We start from the raw sequence: 21,666 nt of genomic DNA on the forward strand, positions 1-21,666 counted from the left end.
CGTGTCTTGAGATTTGTCAGCCCTGTGGAACCTAAATAGCAATATTTTTCAAACCTTAATGTCTCGGAAAACTACTTAATGCAATTATACCAAATCACAAAAAGCATGCTTTCTGGGCCTCAATCTTGCTTTCTGGCAAATTTGGTGTAATTTTGCTCAGCCTTTTGGGCAGTAGCTGTGTCTAGTGTTCCAATAAAAAAAGAATGGGGAAAACGCGTTTTGGGACCCCCATCTTTTCTCAGCTCCCATTTGATGGATTTCCCCAAAACTTTCCAGAAAGGAGCCAAGATGAAAGTGCATGAAAGGTGCTGTGAAGATTGGTTAATAGGTGTGCCAGACCCTGCATATTTTAATTTAGTTTATGAAAAGAGTCATGAGCAAAAAAGATATATAATGCTGAAGTTGCAAGCGTTTCATAGCAGATTGTGGAATTATCTAGCTATAGTTGAAATACTGTCTGTAACAGGGCTCAGTAGTGTGGTAATAAACGGAACATAACTTCATTATAGGAACTTACATTGCAGCATGTTCTTAACAAAAGAGGGGGAAACATTAAAAAAAAAATATTTCTACAATTATTATTTTCCTACTTCTCCAATCGAGCTCTATGCATACCACCGCAATACTGTAGTAGCCAATATTATTGATACATTATTTTGGCAGGATTATATTTAAAAATCAATATTGTGGAGGAACACTCATTTCCCCCTATGCAACTATCATATATAATCAGACGTTGATGGCTATTATGTGAAACTGGTCGGATTTTCAAACTGAGGTTCTCCATCTGTCATGAAAAACCATCACATAATGGATGGTCCATACACTTATCACTAGCTATTAGAGACCACCCATTTATGTTGGTCTCTGTGCTTTAGGAACTGCAACTCAAAGTCTTATGTGATGTCTAACTTTGGGAATAAGGTAAATTAAAATAAAATGTAAAGAATGAATTTGGAGTTTGGCTGACTGCTGCAAGGGACACACTACAATGAAAACATGGCAGAAAGCACTGATACCACCAATATTTCAAGCAGGACACATTAGGTTACTAAAGACAATGTGCAATAACAGCTACGTTGACTTCAGAGGTCATGCCAGAGTTCACAGTAAATAAATCTTACTTCATTGAAGAAGAATTGGTAATTGCTTATGCCTTGTAATCTTAAACAGCATCATGCTAAGCAACCCTTTTACTCTAGTAGGCCATTGAGAAAGAAATACATACAAGCATCGTTCAGAAAATAGAGAAAGATACTATATATATATATATATATATATATATATATATATATATATAAAGCTTTCTTATTATTCAGTTCTATACAACTGTCTTGAGAGGCTTTAATTGCGTCTCCAGATCACTGGGTGGATCTCAGAAGAGACCCGTCAGGCGCCTGGAAGTGAAGGTTGCCGGCTGGTCCCTTACTTTTCTAATGCTTTATTTTGATTTGCTGCTAGGTGAGCTGCATGCAAAATTGGAATAGCGTCAAACAAATTATGGCCCTGGTAAAATATTGGGAGACAAAGAAACATTGTACTGAGTAAAATTTGAAAAACTTGAATCCACCTTAGCTGCCAACTGTCCCTCATCAGGATGGACAATGACTCATTTGCGATCCAAAAATGACCTATTTCATTCAATGTCTGGCTTTATGCCTTCCAAAGTCCATTTCACCCCTCGCATTTCATTGGGGTGGTTCGAGCATGTCAGTCATGAGGCATTCATTTGGCCTCTATTTGAACTTTGTAAACATGGGAACTATGAATTAGCTGCTTGCATCATACAGTTACAGTGTAGGTAATGCTCAGCTGTCATCACTGGAATACCAGAACACCCTTCCAAAACAATTTACAAAAAGGAAGCAGTGAGCCCTATCCCATTAAGTACACTAATTGGAGAAGTCAGAACAGCCCTTCATTCATTCTGCCTTTGCATTCAGTAAACTGTGGCATTATAGAAAGTGCATTTTAACACTATGGGGGTTATTCCAACTTTGGAGGAGGTGTTAATCCGTCCCAAAAGTGACGGAAAAGTGACGGATTTACCACCAGCCGTATTACGAGTCCATTATATCCTATGGAACTCGTAATACGGCTGGTGGTATATCCGTCACTTTACCGTCACTTTTGGGACGGATTAACACTCCTCCAAAGTTAGAATAACCCCCTATATAATGCAGCAAATATGCCCACCAAGCTCCTCAAGTAACAAATTGAAGCTATTGTTCAGATTTGAGATTTCTTATTTCTTTAGGGGGAGTCCACAATCTAAACAGAACATTTCTACTTTGCTTAATAATTGGGCCAATGTAGGAAGTACAGCTGTGGCATTCTCTTCAATCTCAGGGAACACTTTTTAGGCCACAGGAGGAGTGAATCTCAGTCAGTGGTGGGCAAGGTTTGAACCTGAAGTAAGTTGGACATACAGCTGCAGCTTCAGTACATGTTTTGGACTCACACCAAGCTCCGGACCGCCAAGAGGTACTAAAGTATGCAACATGTGTGGGCGGTTTCCACAAGCGCACAGCAAAACTCCTTTACAACAATGACTTTACATGCAATGGCTTTACCACGCATGACTTTATCATGCAGGGACGTATTTGTGTTTCTTCCACGCATGGTATGTGTGTATTGGTAAGGTAAGTCTATATTATATACATACATATAAATATATATAAGTATGTATATAAAAACACACACACTCTCCTAAATACATACAGGTACATGTTACAAATAACTGTCAGGTTACATTTAGGCTTCAGGGTGGGTAGTGTTAAAGAGTGCTAAAGGTAATCTTAGGGCTTAGGGGAGGGTAATGGTACAGATATGTAAGGATACGTTTTCAGGTTTAGGAGCTGATAGTGGTAAAAGGTGGTTAGGGTAATTTTAGGGTTTAGAGGTGGGTAGTGGTAAAGGAAGGTTATGAGTTAATAAAAAAAGGGTGCAGTTTGGGGTTTTTCCCCAAAAAGGAAAAACATAACAATAATTTCAATAAAATATTAAGGTTAGAGTTTAGGGGTGGGTAGTGATAAAGGGCGGTAAAGGGAGGTATGCGTAGATTTACGGCATAGGATATGTAGTGGAAAAGGCAGGTTAGGAGTATATTAAAAAAATGGAAGGATTTGGAGGTTCCTCCCCTAGAAAGAATGAATATATGGAATGTGAAATATGAATATATATATATATATATATATATATATATATATATATATATATATATATATATATATTACCTGGTGGCGTTTGCCACTAGGTAGCTATAGTTAGGACCTAGTGATGGGGGGCTACCTGGACCCCTCCTGAGCCCCAGGGATTACCACTTTCCTGGTGCTAAATCAGAGTAATGGCTGGGGCCGGGTGAACCACCCTCAGGCATGAAGACCACCACCCCTCCGGGGCCAAATGAGCATAATAGGGAGGGCCTCATGGACCCCCTCCCATGCCCCTGGGACCACCACCTCCACGAGGCGAACTTGAAGGTAAAGGAGGTGCCACACAGACCCCCTGGGGACCACTATATCCCCTAGGACAAATGAGGAGTAGTAAGGGAGGGCTCATGGACCCCTCCATGCCCTGGGGACCACCATCTCCCTAGGGCTAACTTGAAAGTAATGGTGAGGCCTCGTGGACCCCCACCCAGGGCCCACCTCCCAGGGCCCAAAAAAGTTTTGAAATTGGGTGGGGGCTGGTCGGTCCCCCTCCCAGGCCATATACGGCCCCGGGGACCACTATCTCCCCTGGGCTGGCATGTGAAAGCAGAAGGGGGAGGGCCATGCAACACCCCCCTCCTGGAGCCAATAATGGCCCTGTGGACCACTACCCCCAAGGCTGACTCCTGCTATGTCCCGGGTACCCTAAGAAATAGCTGTTTGCTCTGACTTTGTGGGAGCTGTCAGCAAACACAACTCCGCTCCTAAGAAGCGAGAACTGTCAAACAGCCCTCGCTTGCTGGGAGATACGTTTTTGTCAGTTTCCCAGCCTGCAGACATGAAGGCAGGGAAACAGATGATTGCTCTCACACAGAGGGAGCTACATGTTAAGAGGCCCTTGTGTGTGACAGCAATGCCGACTGGGGCCGCGGGGTCATTCAGACTCCCCCTGCAGTCCCTAACACTGCTGAATGGGTGCCCTGAGGGCACCCAGATGACATGGTCAAGCCCCGGGGGGATGGGGTTCCTGGGGTCGAGATCGGCCGGAAAAGGGGGCTGCGCAGCCCCCCTCCCAAAAAAAAAATATATATTTTATGGCCTGGTCCCAGGGGATGGGGTCCCTGGGGCCTAAAATCGGCCTGGGTAGGGGGCCACCCAGCCCCCCTCCCACATTAAAGAAATATATATTTTAAGGCCGGGCCCTGGGGGATGGGGTCTTTGGGCCCAAAATCGGCCCAGGGAGGGGGGGCTGCAAAAATAGGGCTCATCTGGACCAAGAGCTAGCTTTTTGCCAAATTTGGTGTAATTCTGTCCAGCGGTTCAGGTTGTAGTTGTGTCTAAAATCCCTGTTGGGATTTGCATGGGGAAAAGTCATTTTGGGACCCCTTTTCCTCAATCCCAGCTTGACAAGTGACCCTGAAACTTTCCACACAACAGCTAAAGTGACTCGCATACTAGTTTTGAAAATTTTGTGAAGATTCTTCAAATGGCGCCAAAGTTATAGGCAAAACGAAAAATGCTTTTCTTAAAGAAACTAGGTCCTATCTATCTATCTATCTATCTATCTATCTATCTATCTCTCCCTGTCTCTCTCTCTCTATCTCTCTCTCTCTCTCTCTCTCTCTCTATCTCTCTCTCTCTCTCTATATATATATATATATATATATACTTATATACACCTATATATATTTGTATATATTATATATGCACACATCTGTGTGTGTGTAGGTTTTTCCCTTGTTACATTTACCATGCTCGTTAAAGGCATGTGTGGCAGAAGGCTGTACAGCTGAAAATGAAGCCACATAAAGCAATCCTCGACTGTAAGCCTCAGTTTACATAACAGTGTAGTCGGCGGCTAACTATCCTGGATGTAAGGAACATTGCCCTCCTCTGTGTGCAATCTACGGAAGTAGTATGTAGTCTTGACTGAGTTATATGTTTGACCTTGGTGAGTGTACATTAAATCTACCTTAGCATTACACTCTTAAATAATATTTAGAATTGTTCCTAATTTCTACATTAAAATATGCAAGTTACTAAAATAACAAGGGAAAGGAAGCAAAACGCTTGCATATTTCCAAAAGGATAAATGTTGAATAATATTAAAATGCCTACCACAGAATAAGAGATACAAACATGTAATCCATTTACTTTGAGGTTTTTTTTCCCAACATTGTCTACACAAAGGTCTAAATGAGGGTGAATGCTCGATTAAAACAAAAAAACTGGAGAGCTTTTGATTTTGTTATATTTTATGTATGGCTAAACGCATCCTCCGCAACGCCTTAGAGCAGCGTGTTCTGTAAGCAGCAGAAATAATGTTTCACAATAACAACTTCTGCTCGTGGTCACTTCTTCATATTCAACAGTGACAACACCCAGTGGGAATGTAGTGTGTATTTACTTACCGCAGCCTGCTTCATCCGATCCATCGCCACAGTCGTTGTCTGTGTCGCATTGCCAAATGCGAGGGATGCACCTGTTGTTGGCACAGGTGAACATGTTAGCGGAGCAGCTCGTGGGGCCTTGGGTGGGACAGTTCCGCTCGTCACTGCCATCCGTGCAGTCATTGTGTCGATCACAGCGCCAGCGCGAAGGGATGCACCGCCCATTGCCGCATGTAAATGCCATAGTAGAGCAAGTGCTGTCTGAAATGTAATAAAACAAGGAAACATGCTTCACCGGAGGGTAAATGGGCAGATCGACAGACATGTAAGCATTATATTGAGAACGATAATAATAGTTGTTCTGGTCGTATGTCAGAATATCATTAGCAAAAATACTGTCTGACAGAAACGAATTCTAAATACATTTAAAAATCAAAGTGTCTCAATCTGTACTGATTTTCTGTTATTACATTCAAAAGTACTATATTTTTGTAAACGATATATATATGACATGGTATTTCTGTCAGATCATACTTTGGTTATGATATTTCTGAACCTTACTTATTTATATGGCATACAACGTCCCCCTCCAAGGTGTTTAACGTGACTACTAGTAATGATCAAGCACTTCAACCTTGGAAGTATGAGAGTCTGAATCAGTGCAGATAGGATCAGACTCTGTAACCGGCACGTAGCACACAAAGGGCTGTAGAAAGCTTCCTGCGCACTCAAACTGACTTTAGAAAAGCAAGCCAGCTAGTTGAAGGTCATCTCTTTGCTTCCAGAAACGTGTCACACATTCTCTTTCTAACACCTAAGAAACAAGTCATCCAGTAACTCTTGGGCATTGGTGTGCATGTGCTCGAGGAAGGCGCTAAGCCTGTTCGAGAGTTTCTTCTCGCACCACCTTAGTTATTTATATTCGGGGGAGAGGTGATGTGTAGCGCTGACCACTTCTTGAGAAAACACTAGGCCATTGCACCAGGTGGATGCAAGGATACATGTTAGAAATCAGAGAATACTATCATACTGGTCGGACCAGAGCCAAGGCTTCAGAGATTGAAGCCTATGTGGCTGTGGTTTTAAGTCCATGCAGGTATTTGATGTCATCTGTTTCCTGTTGTCACTGCACTCGAGAGTGATCTCCCAGTGTTAACATGCAGGGTGTTAATAGAAGTTAACCTGAGGCATCTGGTAATCTTATGATGGTGAGTCGATCACATTTTGGCATTGGTTCACATGGTCTAGTACTTTTAAAGGTGTCCAGTTTTTAGGTCTGGCATTTGAGACAGCTTTTCTAGCTTCTTACACTTTTGTTTTTCAGTTAATTCATACAAAATATACATACATTGAGGGTCTTTTTTCACTGGGCTTCATATATTGGTCTTTTTAATTTCCATTCACATTTTGCTTCATTCGACCACAACATATAGCATGGGTCAGCCCACTTTACCCACTGTCTCATTATACTTTGAGTGTCTGTACAAAGCATGTGTACAATGTTCTCATAGTATAAAATAGTTCCTTTATTTGAAATGACAAATCCTGTTCAAATTGTTTTTATTTTATTTATTTTGTATTTTAACTTCAAACACTGGCTACAGATTTTGTCCACACGAAGGTTGCCCAGCTACACGCTAAATAGGTTTCAGGGTCTTTTTCAAAGTTGGTGTTATAAAGGGGCTTTGTGGCATTGCAACATTGTGGCTACCTGCAATTTAAGTGCCTTGTTATGTGTGGTTTGTTGTTGTCTCCTTCACAAATATTAATAACAATAATATTTATACCTATAACAAAATCCAAGGCACAACTGGAAGGCTTTGCTATTTAAAAAAAACTCTGGAAAATGGCTACTTGAGTTAATGTTTTTTTTTCATTTTAAATCTTTTATGGGAAGCATATTGCACACAAGACTGAGGCATGTTTTCTTTTTTGTCTATCGATTTTTATAGGATAAGTGTGCAATAAAATATTGTACAAAATAAACATCGCACCAATTTGCAATGGGCCAGACATAGGTTTTGCAAATGCTTGTTCAATTAAGAATTAGTAATGAAGTGTGCAGTACCAATGGAAGATAGTCGTGGGCTTTAATGAGAAGCAAGGACGATGGAGATACATGCCAGCTGGCCGGGTAGTAAAAAGTAAAAAAAAATTGGTGTGATTCTTGCGATAGGAGACATCCTCAGTATGGGCGTGCGGGTAGCAACTGTTAAGGAGGGACAAGATTTGGTCTTGGTTTGTCACCTTGCCATGGCTGTGCAGTAATGGGGGGTATATACGAGATGTTCAGAACCCAATATTTCCAAGAGATTGGTAGTTGGATTCAAGGGAGACATTTTTAGTGTAGCGTTATTGTGGCGGTGCATTGGAAAACGATTCCTGAGCATAGATTACCACTTGAAATATCCTTTGGAGCGTTTTAGTACTGTATATTTGAGGACAAAGTATTACCAGGATCCTAACTTTAAGAATCTGGGCACTCATAATAGGAGAACACATCCAGTCACTGACGCCCTTGACCTGAAAAAGAAGTTTGTCTTCTTGTGATACAGAAAAACACGTGTTGGCATCTCTCGCTTGGCTGTTGTCTGTTCTCATGAAGCTTAGGAATATTGCAAGAAGGTTTGTATTGAACAATTGGCTTTAACAGAACTGCACCAATGGGTCTTTCTTTTGTGATGTTTTATGTGCTCAGATATTCATATATGTTTGTAAAATATCTAAGATGTCCAAGCGCAGCTTTTTTTGACAATAAATGTAAGCCTACTCAGAAAATATATTGAAACATTTCTGGTGAAAACAAAGCCTGACCTAACCAAAGAGACCTGCTTCCTTGTCACCTGTTTGCCTAAGTCCTCTGGCATTGCAGTCGGCAGACCCATGTGTAATTGGTTTAGAGCACACAAAGCACGGAACACAGGATCAAAATTGTTATTAGGGTGGACCATTTTCTGCACCATTTTCTGGGGGTCTTTAGCCGTGGAACATCTTTCAAGCATTTAAGCTGTCTCGTGTCACTGCCAGTTCAAAAAGACCGCAGGTAGCACCAAGGCTGAAGGCCTTAAGGAGAATCACATTATTTCCATTTGTTGGCACTGCTTTCTAGGTTTCTTCATTGAAGCATGAGTAACACACCCTGGTCTATATGTCACTGTGCAAACAAGAGAATCGATTACAAGTCCCAAAATCCAAAGAAAGAACAGGAATGGATCTTCTCACACCTTAGAAAACGTGTGTTCTCTCTTGGAAAATGACTTAAAATACAGAAATTATGTTCCTTCCTAAAATATATCCTACAGGCCCTATACCCACCTAAAGTCTCTTGGCCTGCAGGGAGTTTCAATATTCATAAAATGTACATTTGGAGCACTTTAACGTAGCAATACACAGCTAATGGGAGCTCTTCAAGATCATCACTCAAGCTGGGCGTCAGGCGTTCTTTCTGTGTATATATCAGATTGGGTTTTACCCATGTTGGTGTATTTGCAACTCTGAATGACACTGTAAGTTCACATTGACATAGTATTAAAAATCCTCACAAACGCATCTCTAATAAAGAAGGAATAAATTGACCGTAGAAATTCCAAACTCGTAATCACAAAAATATAATCATAACCATTAAGTTGCTTTCCTGAAAGCTGTGAGTAAAAAAAGTCTAACAAGAAATATCTAGTCCTTATGAACAAAATGTGGTTTATCAAAGACATCTGTGCCCCACGTGTCAAAACCTGGTAATGTCAGGACCCTGGGAATGTCAATGTATAATTTTGTGGATTTCGGTTTGGTGTATAAGATATGCACTCTGAAACAAGTACTCGAACATAGTAACCCCAAAATATTTCTGTGGAAGGATTTTCTGGTGAAGCTGTGTGCTTCACTGATTGGGAATATAGATTTTTCATGGTGGAAACACTACAGGTGGAAATAGCCAGAGTGACTAAACATTCCAGCATACGTCCTTGTGTTTCCATTCTGGAAGATGAGCCCCTTGTAAAACTAGATGTCATCTGATTCATATCAAAATATACTATCCCTCTTCAATAGAATTGCTATTCGTCAAAGTAAAGAAAACAGTTGCAGCTGTTGAACAAAACTTCTCATTTAAAATGGTCTGGTAACTGGTGCAATATTTATCAGACTTGACAAAATCCGACTTCACTGGGTTGGAATTTATTGCATGTGATAAATGTCACCAGAATATGCAGTTTGTAGGAAATAGTGGGGATTTTGGCTGCAATGGCAGTTACTGAACACATCACAATTAGCTTGAAATGAGGTCCTAAGTAACTTCAAAGCTATGCCTAGTGCTATGAGCGTCAGGTAGTAAAGCCCTTAGAAAAGCCATCAGTAGATCACCATAGTCCATCAAAATCAACTAGGAAGTAGAATTGAGATTATCTGTTCATTTAAGCTACCTTTTGATAACCTGGTCACCTCCTCTCTTCAGGTATACTCTACGATATTAAAAAGAGAGACAGGTCTGGATGTGGGGGAACTCACCATCGTTTAGCATTTTCCAAAAATACATCGGATTATTTGCCTAATAGATGTTGTTATGCTTCGGTCCAAGCACTAAATGTATTGGCTTCTAGTATTTGCTGCCTTAAGATCTTATTTTGGGATTCTGTTATTGGGCCTTCATAACTGGATTTGGGCTGGGACAGTAGGATGTACATTATTAAAAACAGTATCCTTCAGTTTCTCCTTTTTTTGAGTCATGCTAGCTAGACGGGAATATATATATAATATTCTTCATGGCTTTAATTTTCTGAACCTTTTTGACAATAATACCACGCCAATACAAAACGGAGAGGATATGCATATGTTTGGGAGCATTCAAGAGACTGGTTACTATTCCTGATTTCTCACACTCAGTTTTCATAAATATAATGAGAAAAACACCCAAACGTCCCCATATTTCAATGGCATGTATGTAAAAGGATTTGGATATATGCGTTTCTAACTTGCAAACAGAGCCAGAAAAGCAATGGAGCACTGTACAGGGTCAAAGACAAGCATAAAGTCAACAAGTGCTCTGAGAAATATCTAGACTGTGGATACTTTTCGCATTGCAAGTTACTGTTTGGGGTGTCCAGATGGATAAAGGGATGTTGTTCCAGATCCTTTATACATAGATTTTTCCAACCCGAACTCTCCAAGATGTCAATGATGTGTAGGTGAAAGGATTTCTCTACTCAACCTTCCCGATATTTCAACAGAGCGTAAGTGAAAGGATTTCCAGACCAGGATAACTATTTTACTAGTGGAGAAAAAAAGAACGTTTGGTCACTTCACAGGAATATGTATGAAAGAGGAGGAGTAAGCATGGAAATGTGTGCTTTGTGTTGATTTCCATGTAAAGACAGGGATTTTTTTTTTTTATCCCAGCAGAAAGCCTGAAATCGATTCAAATCATAGGTCTACATCTATGAACCATAGATTTACGATTTCCTAAGCATTAACTGTGAATCAGACAAAAATGCCTACATTCATTAAGTTGTGTAGCTACTCGTGCAACACACCACAATTTAACGCTGTGCACAAAAGCCTTTAAAACAGTAAATAAATTGACACTATTTTTTGCGTTGTGTTGGGTCACTCATATGCCCTTGCAAAACTTTAGTCAATGTGGGCTATAGTATCCACACATGGACATGGTATACTAAATGTTGATAAATACCAGTTTCATCAATTTTCTTTTGATGTACCTCTTTCTACCCACGAAAGACTACAGCAGGGGTTCCATCTTTGAAAAAGTTGCAGATATTGTCAGTAAATTACACCACAAAGGCTTTCAGGGGAAGACACCATCTAAGTAATTCTGTCCAATGCCATAAAAATGTTGTTCCTTCATAACAGTCACTTGTCCAGCACTCCACTTGCTGGACACAATTTGGAATGGATTCCACATAGGCATGTTTCTAATTTTCACTCGATAACATAATAAACATTTTTGAAGTTCTCCATTTAGCTATCACATCTTCAATGAGAATAAAATGTGCTTTCTAGATGTGTTATAGAGTAGTGCCAGAACAAGGCACAAATTACATATAACTCCATATTTACTCTTCACTGATGGTAGAGTACCTCCTAAGGCCTTTTGCAGCATGAGTGATACACCAGTAATATAGCTGGGCTGGTGACTGACATTATTCTAGCATTCAAAGTAAACTTAGTGCCTGATTTGGAGTTCAATTAAAAATGCTCCATATTTTGGAGAAAATGCTAAATCCACAGAAGAATACACAGGCTGAACTCCTCCACATTGGGGAGATTATGGTGAATTAAATTCAATTTGTGGATTTTATTCGGAATTTAGCATTTTCAACCAGAATAGCCCAAAACAAAAAAAAGAATTCTATGTAGGCAGGTAGGTGTATATAATGCATTTTACAATGCTGTGCAAGTAGGATGTATGAGATACTTTGAGAACATTTAAATTGCATATATTGAAGACCACTGGAATTATGCAACAGGGGAGGACCAAATTATGTGTCAGGATTGACTAAATTATGTGGCAAGAAAAGGCAATTTATGCGACGTAATGCAGCACATTTTTTGATAGCATTACTTAATTATTTGCCATTTCAACACTCTTTAACACTGTCTGGGCATAGGTTGCAACGCATTAGTACCAGTTAAGCACTGAAATACAGCAATAAACAACAGAAAGGCGATCAGTCAACATTTAGAAAGGGCCTTCCACTGCACAGCCTTACAAGTTGCTGCGTGTTTTAGTCACTTTCATCTAGAAACATCTGTTGTTAAAATCTACAGACTATGCGGTAGATGATGGATTATGTGGCAAATTTGGGAAATCTATTATTATGCAAAAAAACGCCACAGCCACACTATTGCATAATTCCAGTGGTCCTGCATATATTGCATTGGTTTATTTGTTATCGTCCTTTAAACAAGTATGTTTTAATTTAACCATTTCTGATCTGTGCTTACAAATGTTCATTGCAATGACAGCAATTAATTCAAACTAGGTACCTGAATACCGTACAATACACATTCATGAGAAAACTCCTTAAAATATATAATTGCGAAGGCTTCAATAGCTATGCACTTCCATGGCAAGTGAAAGCATAACTTAAAAATTTAGGAAGAGATGAAAAAAACATAATCAGTAATCACCACATCTCACAAAAACAGGTGTTTCACTTTTTTAATTGCAATCTATGTTTTTATTGCTGACAGTGAATATATATATATATATACATATATATATATATATATATATATATATATATATATATATATATATATATATGGGGAGGGGCGGGTGTGTGTGTGCTCGTATAAAGAGTAATGTTGATGTTGCACTCCTCCATGCTGGGGTCTTTCATACCACACAATATGTGATTGGCGTTTGCTGAATTAAAATCGGGGGCAGCTGAAGAAGTGAGGATAGTGCCAAAAATGCAAAGTAGCCCGACCCTTTTGACGGTCTTCAATATTCCCCGGCTACAATTGTGACTGTGAGGAACAAAGATTGCCCCGTGCTTTACTACTTACTTAGTGATCCACAGCCCTGTTCATCACTGTTGTCATGGCAATCATCAACACCGTCGCAGCGGAAGTATGTTGGCACGCATTTCCCATTAGCGCAGGGGAAAGAAAAGAAACCGCACTGCAAAGTGGGTGGCTCGCTTGATGGGTCGTCAACACATGTCAATTGATTGGAGCTCAGCTTCATGCCATATGGGCAGCCACAAACCCTCTGCATGTTAGGCACTGGATAGCAGAAATGGCTGCAGTCACCATTGGGATTGGCTTGCCGATTGCAATAGTTAGAGCCTTGAAAGGAAGCACAGAAACAAACAAAAAGGGACTCTCAGTATTTACACTTCTTTATTCCATTTACAAGATAATCCAAGTAAGGGTGACAGCTGCTGCATGTTTCATCCCCCCTCCCACACGTTCCCGCCATCTACCCTCCCTCGCCTTTGCGTCTCACCCAAGTGAGACACTGCGCTCAATTAGTTCTGAATACAGTACATAAACTCGGGTGACCAGCAGCACTGGAATGGTCACACAGGCCGACATCAAATTTCTGATGGAGTGCAGAATAGTAAAGTAATTTCAGGCAAAGTCAGCTCACTTAAACCTCAAATAAAAACTTTAATTCTGTTTTAGGCAGACGCATAGTTTGAAGCAAGGAAGCTCCCGGGTACTGTACCACGACATGATAGAATTCAATTTTTTTTTTTTCAGAACAGCCTGTGAAACCCACAACATTTTTGCCAAATATTTGGAAAATAGGATGAAAAATTAGTCACTAGTAAGGATCCCCCCATACTCCCCGAGTCCTTCCCCGATTCGGTGTATATTCAGCTTGTGAAAAGAGACAAGTAAATACACTGACTGTGGAAAGAATCTATAATTTTCCCTTGTAAATGGAACTACGCCCTCGGTGCATTGTGGGCCCAAGTTCGACAAATCAGCATTGGCCCATCGTGTACAATGAGAAAGCTACTTGCACCTCAGTGGCATTGCTTTTTGTTAGGCAGAAATACACCGGTGTTTGAGGGGATTGTTTCTGCATTAAAATAAGCCTGCAGTCCTCCATGATATGTTGCCACACTAGCATTATATTTTGACCAAAGATGTCCTTGCTGTGTAGATGAGGACACTTAACCATAAATGATGGCTTCCAAACCAACTGGTGCTTCTGAAAGCAGTGAGTGGTCCTCTCTCTAGTGGTCCTCTGTCTAGTGCTACTGCTGAACTAGCCGTAGGGGTCTAAATGACCAGCTTTTCATTTGATCTTTTTGATGAAACACCAGTTGTTACAATGTTTACATAGTTTTGCATTTTAACTGATATAAACCCATTCTGAATGTAATTTAATATGCCAGAAAATCCCCAAGAAGACCACCATCTATCTTATTGTAATGTTTTTTCATAGAGAACATTCTGTGTGTATGGGAAAAAGCTTTCGTACATATGGCCCAATCTTACCAGTCTGAGAATTTGCATCAAATGATTTCACATCCTTGATGTTACTTATGCCTCGTCGAATTACAGTCATCTCTCCTCCATCTGTTTTCCTGACTCTTATAATTCCACCAAGCCGCCAGTCAGTAACATATGCAAAACCTATGTCACAGGGAAGAAGACAGACAAATGCCAATCAAATACAAAGAAGCAGAAGTTGTGGTTACAAGGAAATATCCATAGGGCGTTGAAAATCCTTTCTTCTCCATAAACGCACCATTGAGTAAATAGAAGCTAGGAAAACATTACATACCTGTAACAACTGGTTTGCAACTTGCAGTGCTGTAGATTTACATTCTATGCAAACTCCTGCCCCCTAGTGTTGGGCTAGTAACCCTACAAGTTGGTTTTGTTTAAACTTGGAATTTCAGTTTCGAGGTGACGAATGGTACCTCCCTCGAAAACCAGACACCACCCCTGATTTTATTTTCCTCCCAAGGGTAGGTATATTTGTGCAGAAGAACATCATTATAATATCTGTGTACTAGAGACGAAACAGGCAACTCTTAGAGAAAAGGTAACTATTGACTCTGCCTATACATCTTGCCATGAATTTACTTTCAGGAAAGTGGGTAGGGTGCATGTGAATCTACAATCGCAGCCCGATTTTTACAGTTAAGTAACTTTTTATATCTGCAGCATGGCTAGCTGTTGTCACATGCTGTGTATTGATTGAAAACCAATGTTCAAACACCTACTGTGATAACGTACAAGGACATTTGGAAGATGTTTGGACAGGGGCAGCATCAAGGCATTTCATCCCTTTAAACTGATAGAGGACCCTGCTCTCTGGGTAGGCAATCCCCATACCATGAGAAAGAAGGAGAGTGTGAAGCCCACAGCTTCAGCCAAAGGCAGGATGGAGGCGTTGTGTTAGTAATTAATGGTTTATCAAGTCTTTTATAGAATGTATTGTTTAGTGTTCTTTATTTTATTGGTATTTGTGAAATACATTGGAATGAGGGCCCAGACCTATTCCAGGAACTCCATGCTTAATTCTGAAATAGGCCCCTCTTTATCTTCAGCTATGCCTGCATTTGGACCAATGTTTTAAACAGAGTGCCTGACTTGTTGTTATTATCGAGCCTGAAACTCCACAAAGGACATCTTAGTAAACGTAACAAAGTCAACGTAACAGCTTTAGAAAATGTGTGCTAGTGGAATATTAGCCAGGATCACCACTAGGGCCCCTTTCTAGCAAGTAGAACATGCTCTGGATATATTATGTGGTGTGCATTTGACTTTTGCATAGCATAGCTGAATGCTAAACCCACAGGTACCTAGGGCCATGTGTACGAAAGCTTTTTCCCATAGACACAGAATGGGTAAAATCCTTTGGTACATCTGGCCCCTAATCGCAAAATTCAGGGACATGAGGTAGGGATGCAGTAACTGTCATTTATGCTGGCTCAGGATGGGGGTTGTGAATGTTCATGTGGTTGAATGGAAATCCCTTACAGTTGCAAGAACCATGGTTGAAGGGCCCATGTTGGGCAGTTGAGAATTAGCATCACTGTACCTTTGCCATTTTCCATACTAAAGAAATTAGTAGTAACTGGAGAAAGCTGTGGGCTGCTATCCCGGATGTGCTTATCCTTTTGGGAACCACCCAGGGATCTTGGGGGTGGTTATCTTGAGGCAAAGCTTTGACATTTTGCATTTGTGTGGGTGGTAAACAAGCCCACTGCTGGAGTACCCCAGTAGTGGAAATAGTGGTTGAGGATTTGTGAGTTCATCACCAATTTGTGAATTTCTTGATGCATCCTGCTGAGGAGATCAGAAAAGTTGCTTTCCATCCTGAGACAAACTGCATCAGCATGGGCATGTGATGACTTAGCACCCAATTCCAAAGTGTTTAGGCGGGGCTGGGTTCTACGCTTCCTTGTTTCTGTGTATAATACATAGCTGTTGTATTGTCTGTTCACATCAGGAGCACTTTGTTTCAAAATCTGGTTTGAGAAGCTTGACAAACTAGTTGTAGAACCCTGAGATTCAGCACATTGATAAAGCAGATGTTCTGGCGGAAACCACTGACCATAAATGATGAGGTCAAGGTGTGTGGGGGAGCAGCTGACCAAGGTGGCCTCACATCAGTGAAGTTCCCAAGACCTCACCTGCATGCTGCGGCCTGCTGACGCCATCCTGCCCACTACATGAGCCCCACTATCATCACTGCATATAGGCCGGGACCAGGTACCTGACTGCCCGACCTGGAGCCGATGCATTGACGGCCACCGTGGCCTGGCACAGCCCTCAGAGTCCCTGTGGTGATAGGGTCCATGGGTAAGCCTAGAGCAGGGCCGCAGAGTGGTCGCCCTACACTGGGAGTTCTGCTGCTGGGCCGAGTTGGGGATTGAAGCAGCCTGGGACATACTTGGGAGCCACCTGCCTGTTTTCTGGCCTGTGACTTAGCTGCCTGTCGGCTTGAGGTTCCCTGTGGCCACGGAGTCTCTTTGGTCGTGGGACTGGGGGATCATGGGAGAGCCGTGTCCCACCTGATCTGCATACAGATATTCTCCTCCCCAATGGGCTCCTCCAACTGGCACTGTATCACCCCCTTTTTTTGATCTGCAGTAGGACAGGCTGAGGGATCCTGCATGATCTCAGGAAAATGCAGTGAATTGCCAGATGGCACATGCAACCTCACCTATTCTGGTTGAACCTGCTATCAACCGGGACGTCATTGCATGCCTCACAGTGTGAACGCATCAACCAAAAAGCCATCAGATTACGTGGTGCAGAGTGACGAATATCTGACATACAGGATGATAATTCCAAAACCAAAAAGTGAATGGAGAGAATTGAGTGCTTATAGAAAACTGTTGCCATCAAAAATGATGATTTAGAGCCGCGCTCAAGTTGCAATAATCTTTGCATTACTGGGGTGGCAGAGATAACCAACACCAGGCGAATGGACATCTTTGTTGAAAAACTATTGGTGGACGTATATGGTAGAGACTCATTTACTGAACACTTTTGTTGTTGAGACGGTCCATCAATCACTTGGCCCGTGCCCTATTCCAGGAGCACCACCACGCCCAGTTTTCGAGATCGGGACACTGATCTACACCTGTCATGAAAGAAGGGACCACCACAGTATCAAGGGATGACCTTATCTCTCTTCCCAGATTTTACACCAATTGTCCAAGAGTCACAACGCAAATATGCCAACATTGAATTGAAAGTGCAGAAATGCGGCATCCGATATGGTATGCCATACACAGCACAACTGTGAACTGAGATGAATAGCAAACACCATATGTTCAACTCACGTGGGATGCTGCACTTTTTTGCAAGCAACATAAACTCATACAGACTTCACCCAGGTGTCACTCCTCTGTCGGCTCTCCAGTTCCCTTACCATCGGAACTACAGCGTGTCCCTTCACCCTAACAACTCATCCACCAAATGCTCTTGTTGTCTTCTGGCCCAGGTTTCGCACTTACCTTGATGGATGACATGAAGAGAACTATGTGAACATTGCACCCTTCACTTACATCTTCTGTTGGCAGGCCCCATACTGCTACATAACCGCTTTACAATATGGCGATATCACTCACTACGGAGCGTTGCTGCACCACCTTTGGCTGTTTGTTTGGTTTGGGAATCACTGTGTTTCATTGGTGGTTGCTTACTCCGGTGTGGTTATGTTCACACACAGATGTTACAATACTCTTTCCTTCATGACAATTTACAATGCAGACACTGCCGATACACCACACATTTGTCATTACCCACATGATACCATGGGAGACCGGTGATCGTTCTTTTGACCTCTCTTGCATACATGGAACATCAGAGACCTCAGTAATCCGAGGAAGGGGGAACAAGCCCTCTCTTACTTAAACACTGTATCAAATTGGCATTCTTACAGGAAGCTCATTTAGCACACAGCACTGACTGTTTATACGCTTCACAATGGGGCAAAAATCATTTTTTGCGTACTACAGCTCATACTACTGGGGGGTTGGCACGCTAATTCACAAGAGCATCCCTTTTGAAAGTCGAAATTCCATCTCTGACCCAGAGGGAAGATATCTATTAGTATACAGGATCTAGGCCGGCAAGCCTATCTTGCTAGTTAATGTGTGTGCGCCTAACGTAGATGCTCCTAAGTTGTTTTGCGAGCTTTCGACACATATGGATCAATTCCAGCCTGAACACATCCTACTACATAGGGATTTAAACATTATGTGCCACCCTAATCTTGACTCCACTGGTTCCTCTGGGGTTACCAAACCACAGTCCCTGCAAGCTCTAACAGGTTTATACCTTCCACCTCACCGATGCCTGGCGCACTAGACATCCATGCACAAAAGGCTATACCTTCTATTCTGCCCCACACAATGTCTGGTCCTGCTTTGACCACTGGTACCTTTCCCCAGAAATGCTCCTTTGGCTCTCCGATATTGCGCATCACCCATGCACTTTATCTTAACAATCCCCAGCTACGGTAACACTACGTGTTCCATGCCGAAACAAACCTATCAGAAACTGGTGTTTCCCTGTGAATGTATTGCAGGATGCTGTCTTCAGTATTGAGTTACATGATGCAATTACTGAATACTTTTCACTAAATATGGGGACTGTACAGAAACACTCAGCACTTTGGGAATCCATCAAAGCATACATTAGGGGGTATGCATAGCTAAACATGTAGGAGTATTTGCAGCATCAGAGGTGACTTAGCAAAGATTGAGAGGAAACTGTACGCCCTGGACTGTCAGAGTATGTCCCGACACATTCTGTGCCATTATACATTAGGTCTGCGTTATTACAGGAGTTTCAGGAGCTGGCTACTCGTGAAGTAGCTTACCTTCGTAAATACGCTAGGGTGCGCGGATGCGGAGAGGACGAGAGGTGAGGTTGCATGTTAGCCAGACTATTACGTTCACCCTACCAAGCCTCGTATGTCACAAATTGACTTCAGGAAGATGGCACAATGGCAACTGATACTCCTGCCACAGTGACTGCGTTTACTGCATATTATAGGCAATTATATACATCATGCACTAACATGTCTGATGCCACCCTGGCAGATTACTTATCCAAAATTGCCATGGTATAGCTTGAAGACTGTCAACAGCAATTCTTAGCCTCCCCCATCACATGTGAGGAGATATCCCAAGACATTGACACCCTAAGTGGCTCTAAAGCCCCTGGAACAGACGATTTTACTGGTGATTTCTATAAAGCTTATAAACATATACTAGCTCCTCACCTACTAGACCAGGGTTCTGCAAAGTCGGTCCTGGAGAGCCGGGTCCATGCCAGATTTTTAGCATATTCACATTTAGAAAAATTTAGAATTCTGAAACATCTTGTTTCTAAATGTGGATATGCTAAAAATCTGGCATGGACCCGGCTCTCCAGGACAGACTTTTCAGAACCTTGTACTAGACGTATACGCTTAGTCCCTGGAACTGGGTGTCCTACCTCCCACACTGAGAGAGGCAGTCATTACACTGCTTCTTAAACCTGGAAAGCCCCCTCACTTGTGCACATCGTACAGGCCTTTGTCACTACTAAACCACAACAATAAAATGCTAGCAAAATGTGATTGCTACATACCTCTCCCTGTTGATGGACAGCATAATCTCCCCTATGCAGTCAGGGTTTGTTCCCCATCATTCAACTCTATCAACCTTTGCACTGTGTTTGCGATCATCAATCAAGTTTCCACAGATCTCCATGCAGCGGCAGTGTTATTAGATGCCAAAAAGCCATTCAATTCCCTCAAAGACCTTTTTAACACAATACTTTAACAAATTTGGGGATCCCCAGAGGATTTAGAGACTTGATTTCATTTCTATATAAAACCTGTTTAGACTTCTACAGGTTAATGGCAGACTTTCCGAGTTGTTTCCATAGAGACGGTCCACCGGTCAGGGTAGCCCACTCCCCCCCCTTATTCATTATTTGCAAAGACCCCCTGGTTTGTCACCTCCAAGAATGTCATTTAAATCGAGGTCTTCAGTTTCACTGAGGCCTGTTGCTGGCCATTCATTACATGGATGACATATTGTTATTTGTCTGGGACCCCGCATATAATCTCCTCTGGTGATTAGAGGCGTGGTTCATTTTGTCCATCAATTGGAGAAAGTCAGAACTTTTCAGTGGCCATGGTTCCTTGAACTTTTATGGCGGCCGCACTTTCTTGCTTCTCGATTACCCCCTACTCTGTTGTGAGGACTCCATTAAGTACCTTGGAATTTACCTCCACTGAGACAGCACTGAAGTGATTTAGCACAATTTTGGTCCAGCAGTCGAAAAGCTCTCGGCCCAAGTCAAACAATGGATCAAGCTACCCTTGTCACTAGCACGGCAGATAGCCATATTTAAAATGGTAGCCCTCCCATTGTTTCTAAATTTGTTTCTGAATATCCCCATTGCCCTGACTAGGAGTTTCTTTGACTCTGCACAGCTTGCTTACATGTCTCGTATGGGAGCACTTTGACGCTTCTTTCCAACAGCGATGGCTTCGGAGTCTCTGATTTCTATTTTTATTATTTGGTCGCACAAGCACATTTTGCTTACTCTTGGTAACACCCAATTTATAGAATCCAATATCTCAAACCAGAATGGATCCAGACCCTCCCCCTTTTCCTTCCCAGCATAATACCCCAGGGCTTACCCAGGAACCTGGCAGAGATACAGACACTTCCCACCACGTGCTGGGCAAGGACCAAACTCCTTCGCTAGGTGGGTTACGACACTTTATGTCCCTCTCAAATTCCGCTCGCCAACAAACCATGGCTCTCCCTCACCCGAGAGTGACTGACTCATCATACACTCGTGACACATCAGCTGCACACCACTGGCAACCTGGTCGTCAACTCCACTCTACATTCTGTCTCCACCCTGACAGAGGGCCTCAACACCTCAAACATGGCATATCCATTGATCACACAGAAAGTTACATGCTGCTTTTACGTACCTACCCTGAAGGACCGAAGGAATTTCCACCCTCACCTTAATTATTACTGCCCCAATAGTGCTCACCTGAAATCCTGATTATATCATACCTTCTTACAGTTCAGGCCTACTGAGGCAGAGAAGTCGAAGGATGCTTGGGAGAGAGATTTGGGGCACCCCCTCCCTGATAAAACATGGTATTA

At 42.0% G+C, this 21,666-nt stretch overlaps 1 protein-coding gene across 1 annotated transcript in view; it reads right to left on the reverse strand.

Annotated features, from left to right (window-relative positions):
* LRP2 (LDL receptor related protein 2) overlaps positions 1 to 21,666 on the reverse strand; it is a 363,947-nt gene that overhangs the window by 199,095 nt on the left and 143,186 nt on the right. The window contains exons 20-22 of the mRNA XM_069225286.1: positions 14,513 to 14,650; positions 13,067 to 13,348; positions 5,564 to 5,803 (exon numbers count right to left, since the gene is read on the reverse strand). Coding sequence (XP_069081387.1) covers positions 5,564 to 5,803; positions 13,067 to 13,348; positions 14,513 to 14,650 — 660 coding nt within the window. The remainder of the gene's footprint in view (positions 1 to 5,563; positions 5,804 to 13,066; positions 13,349 to 14,512; positions 14,651 to 21,666) is intronic.

This window comes from Pleurodeles waltl, chromosome 3_1, assembly GCF_031143425.1.
Source record: "Pleurodeles waltl isolate 20211129_DDA chromosome 3_1, aPleWal1.hap1.20221129, whole genome shotgun sequence".
Lineage (NCBI taxonomy): Eukaryota > Metazoa > Chordata > Amphibia > Caudata > Salamandridae > Pleurodeles > Pleurodeles waltl.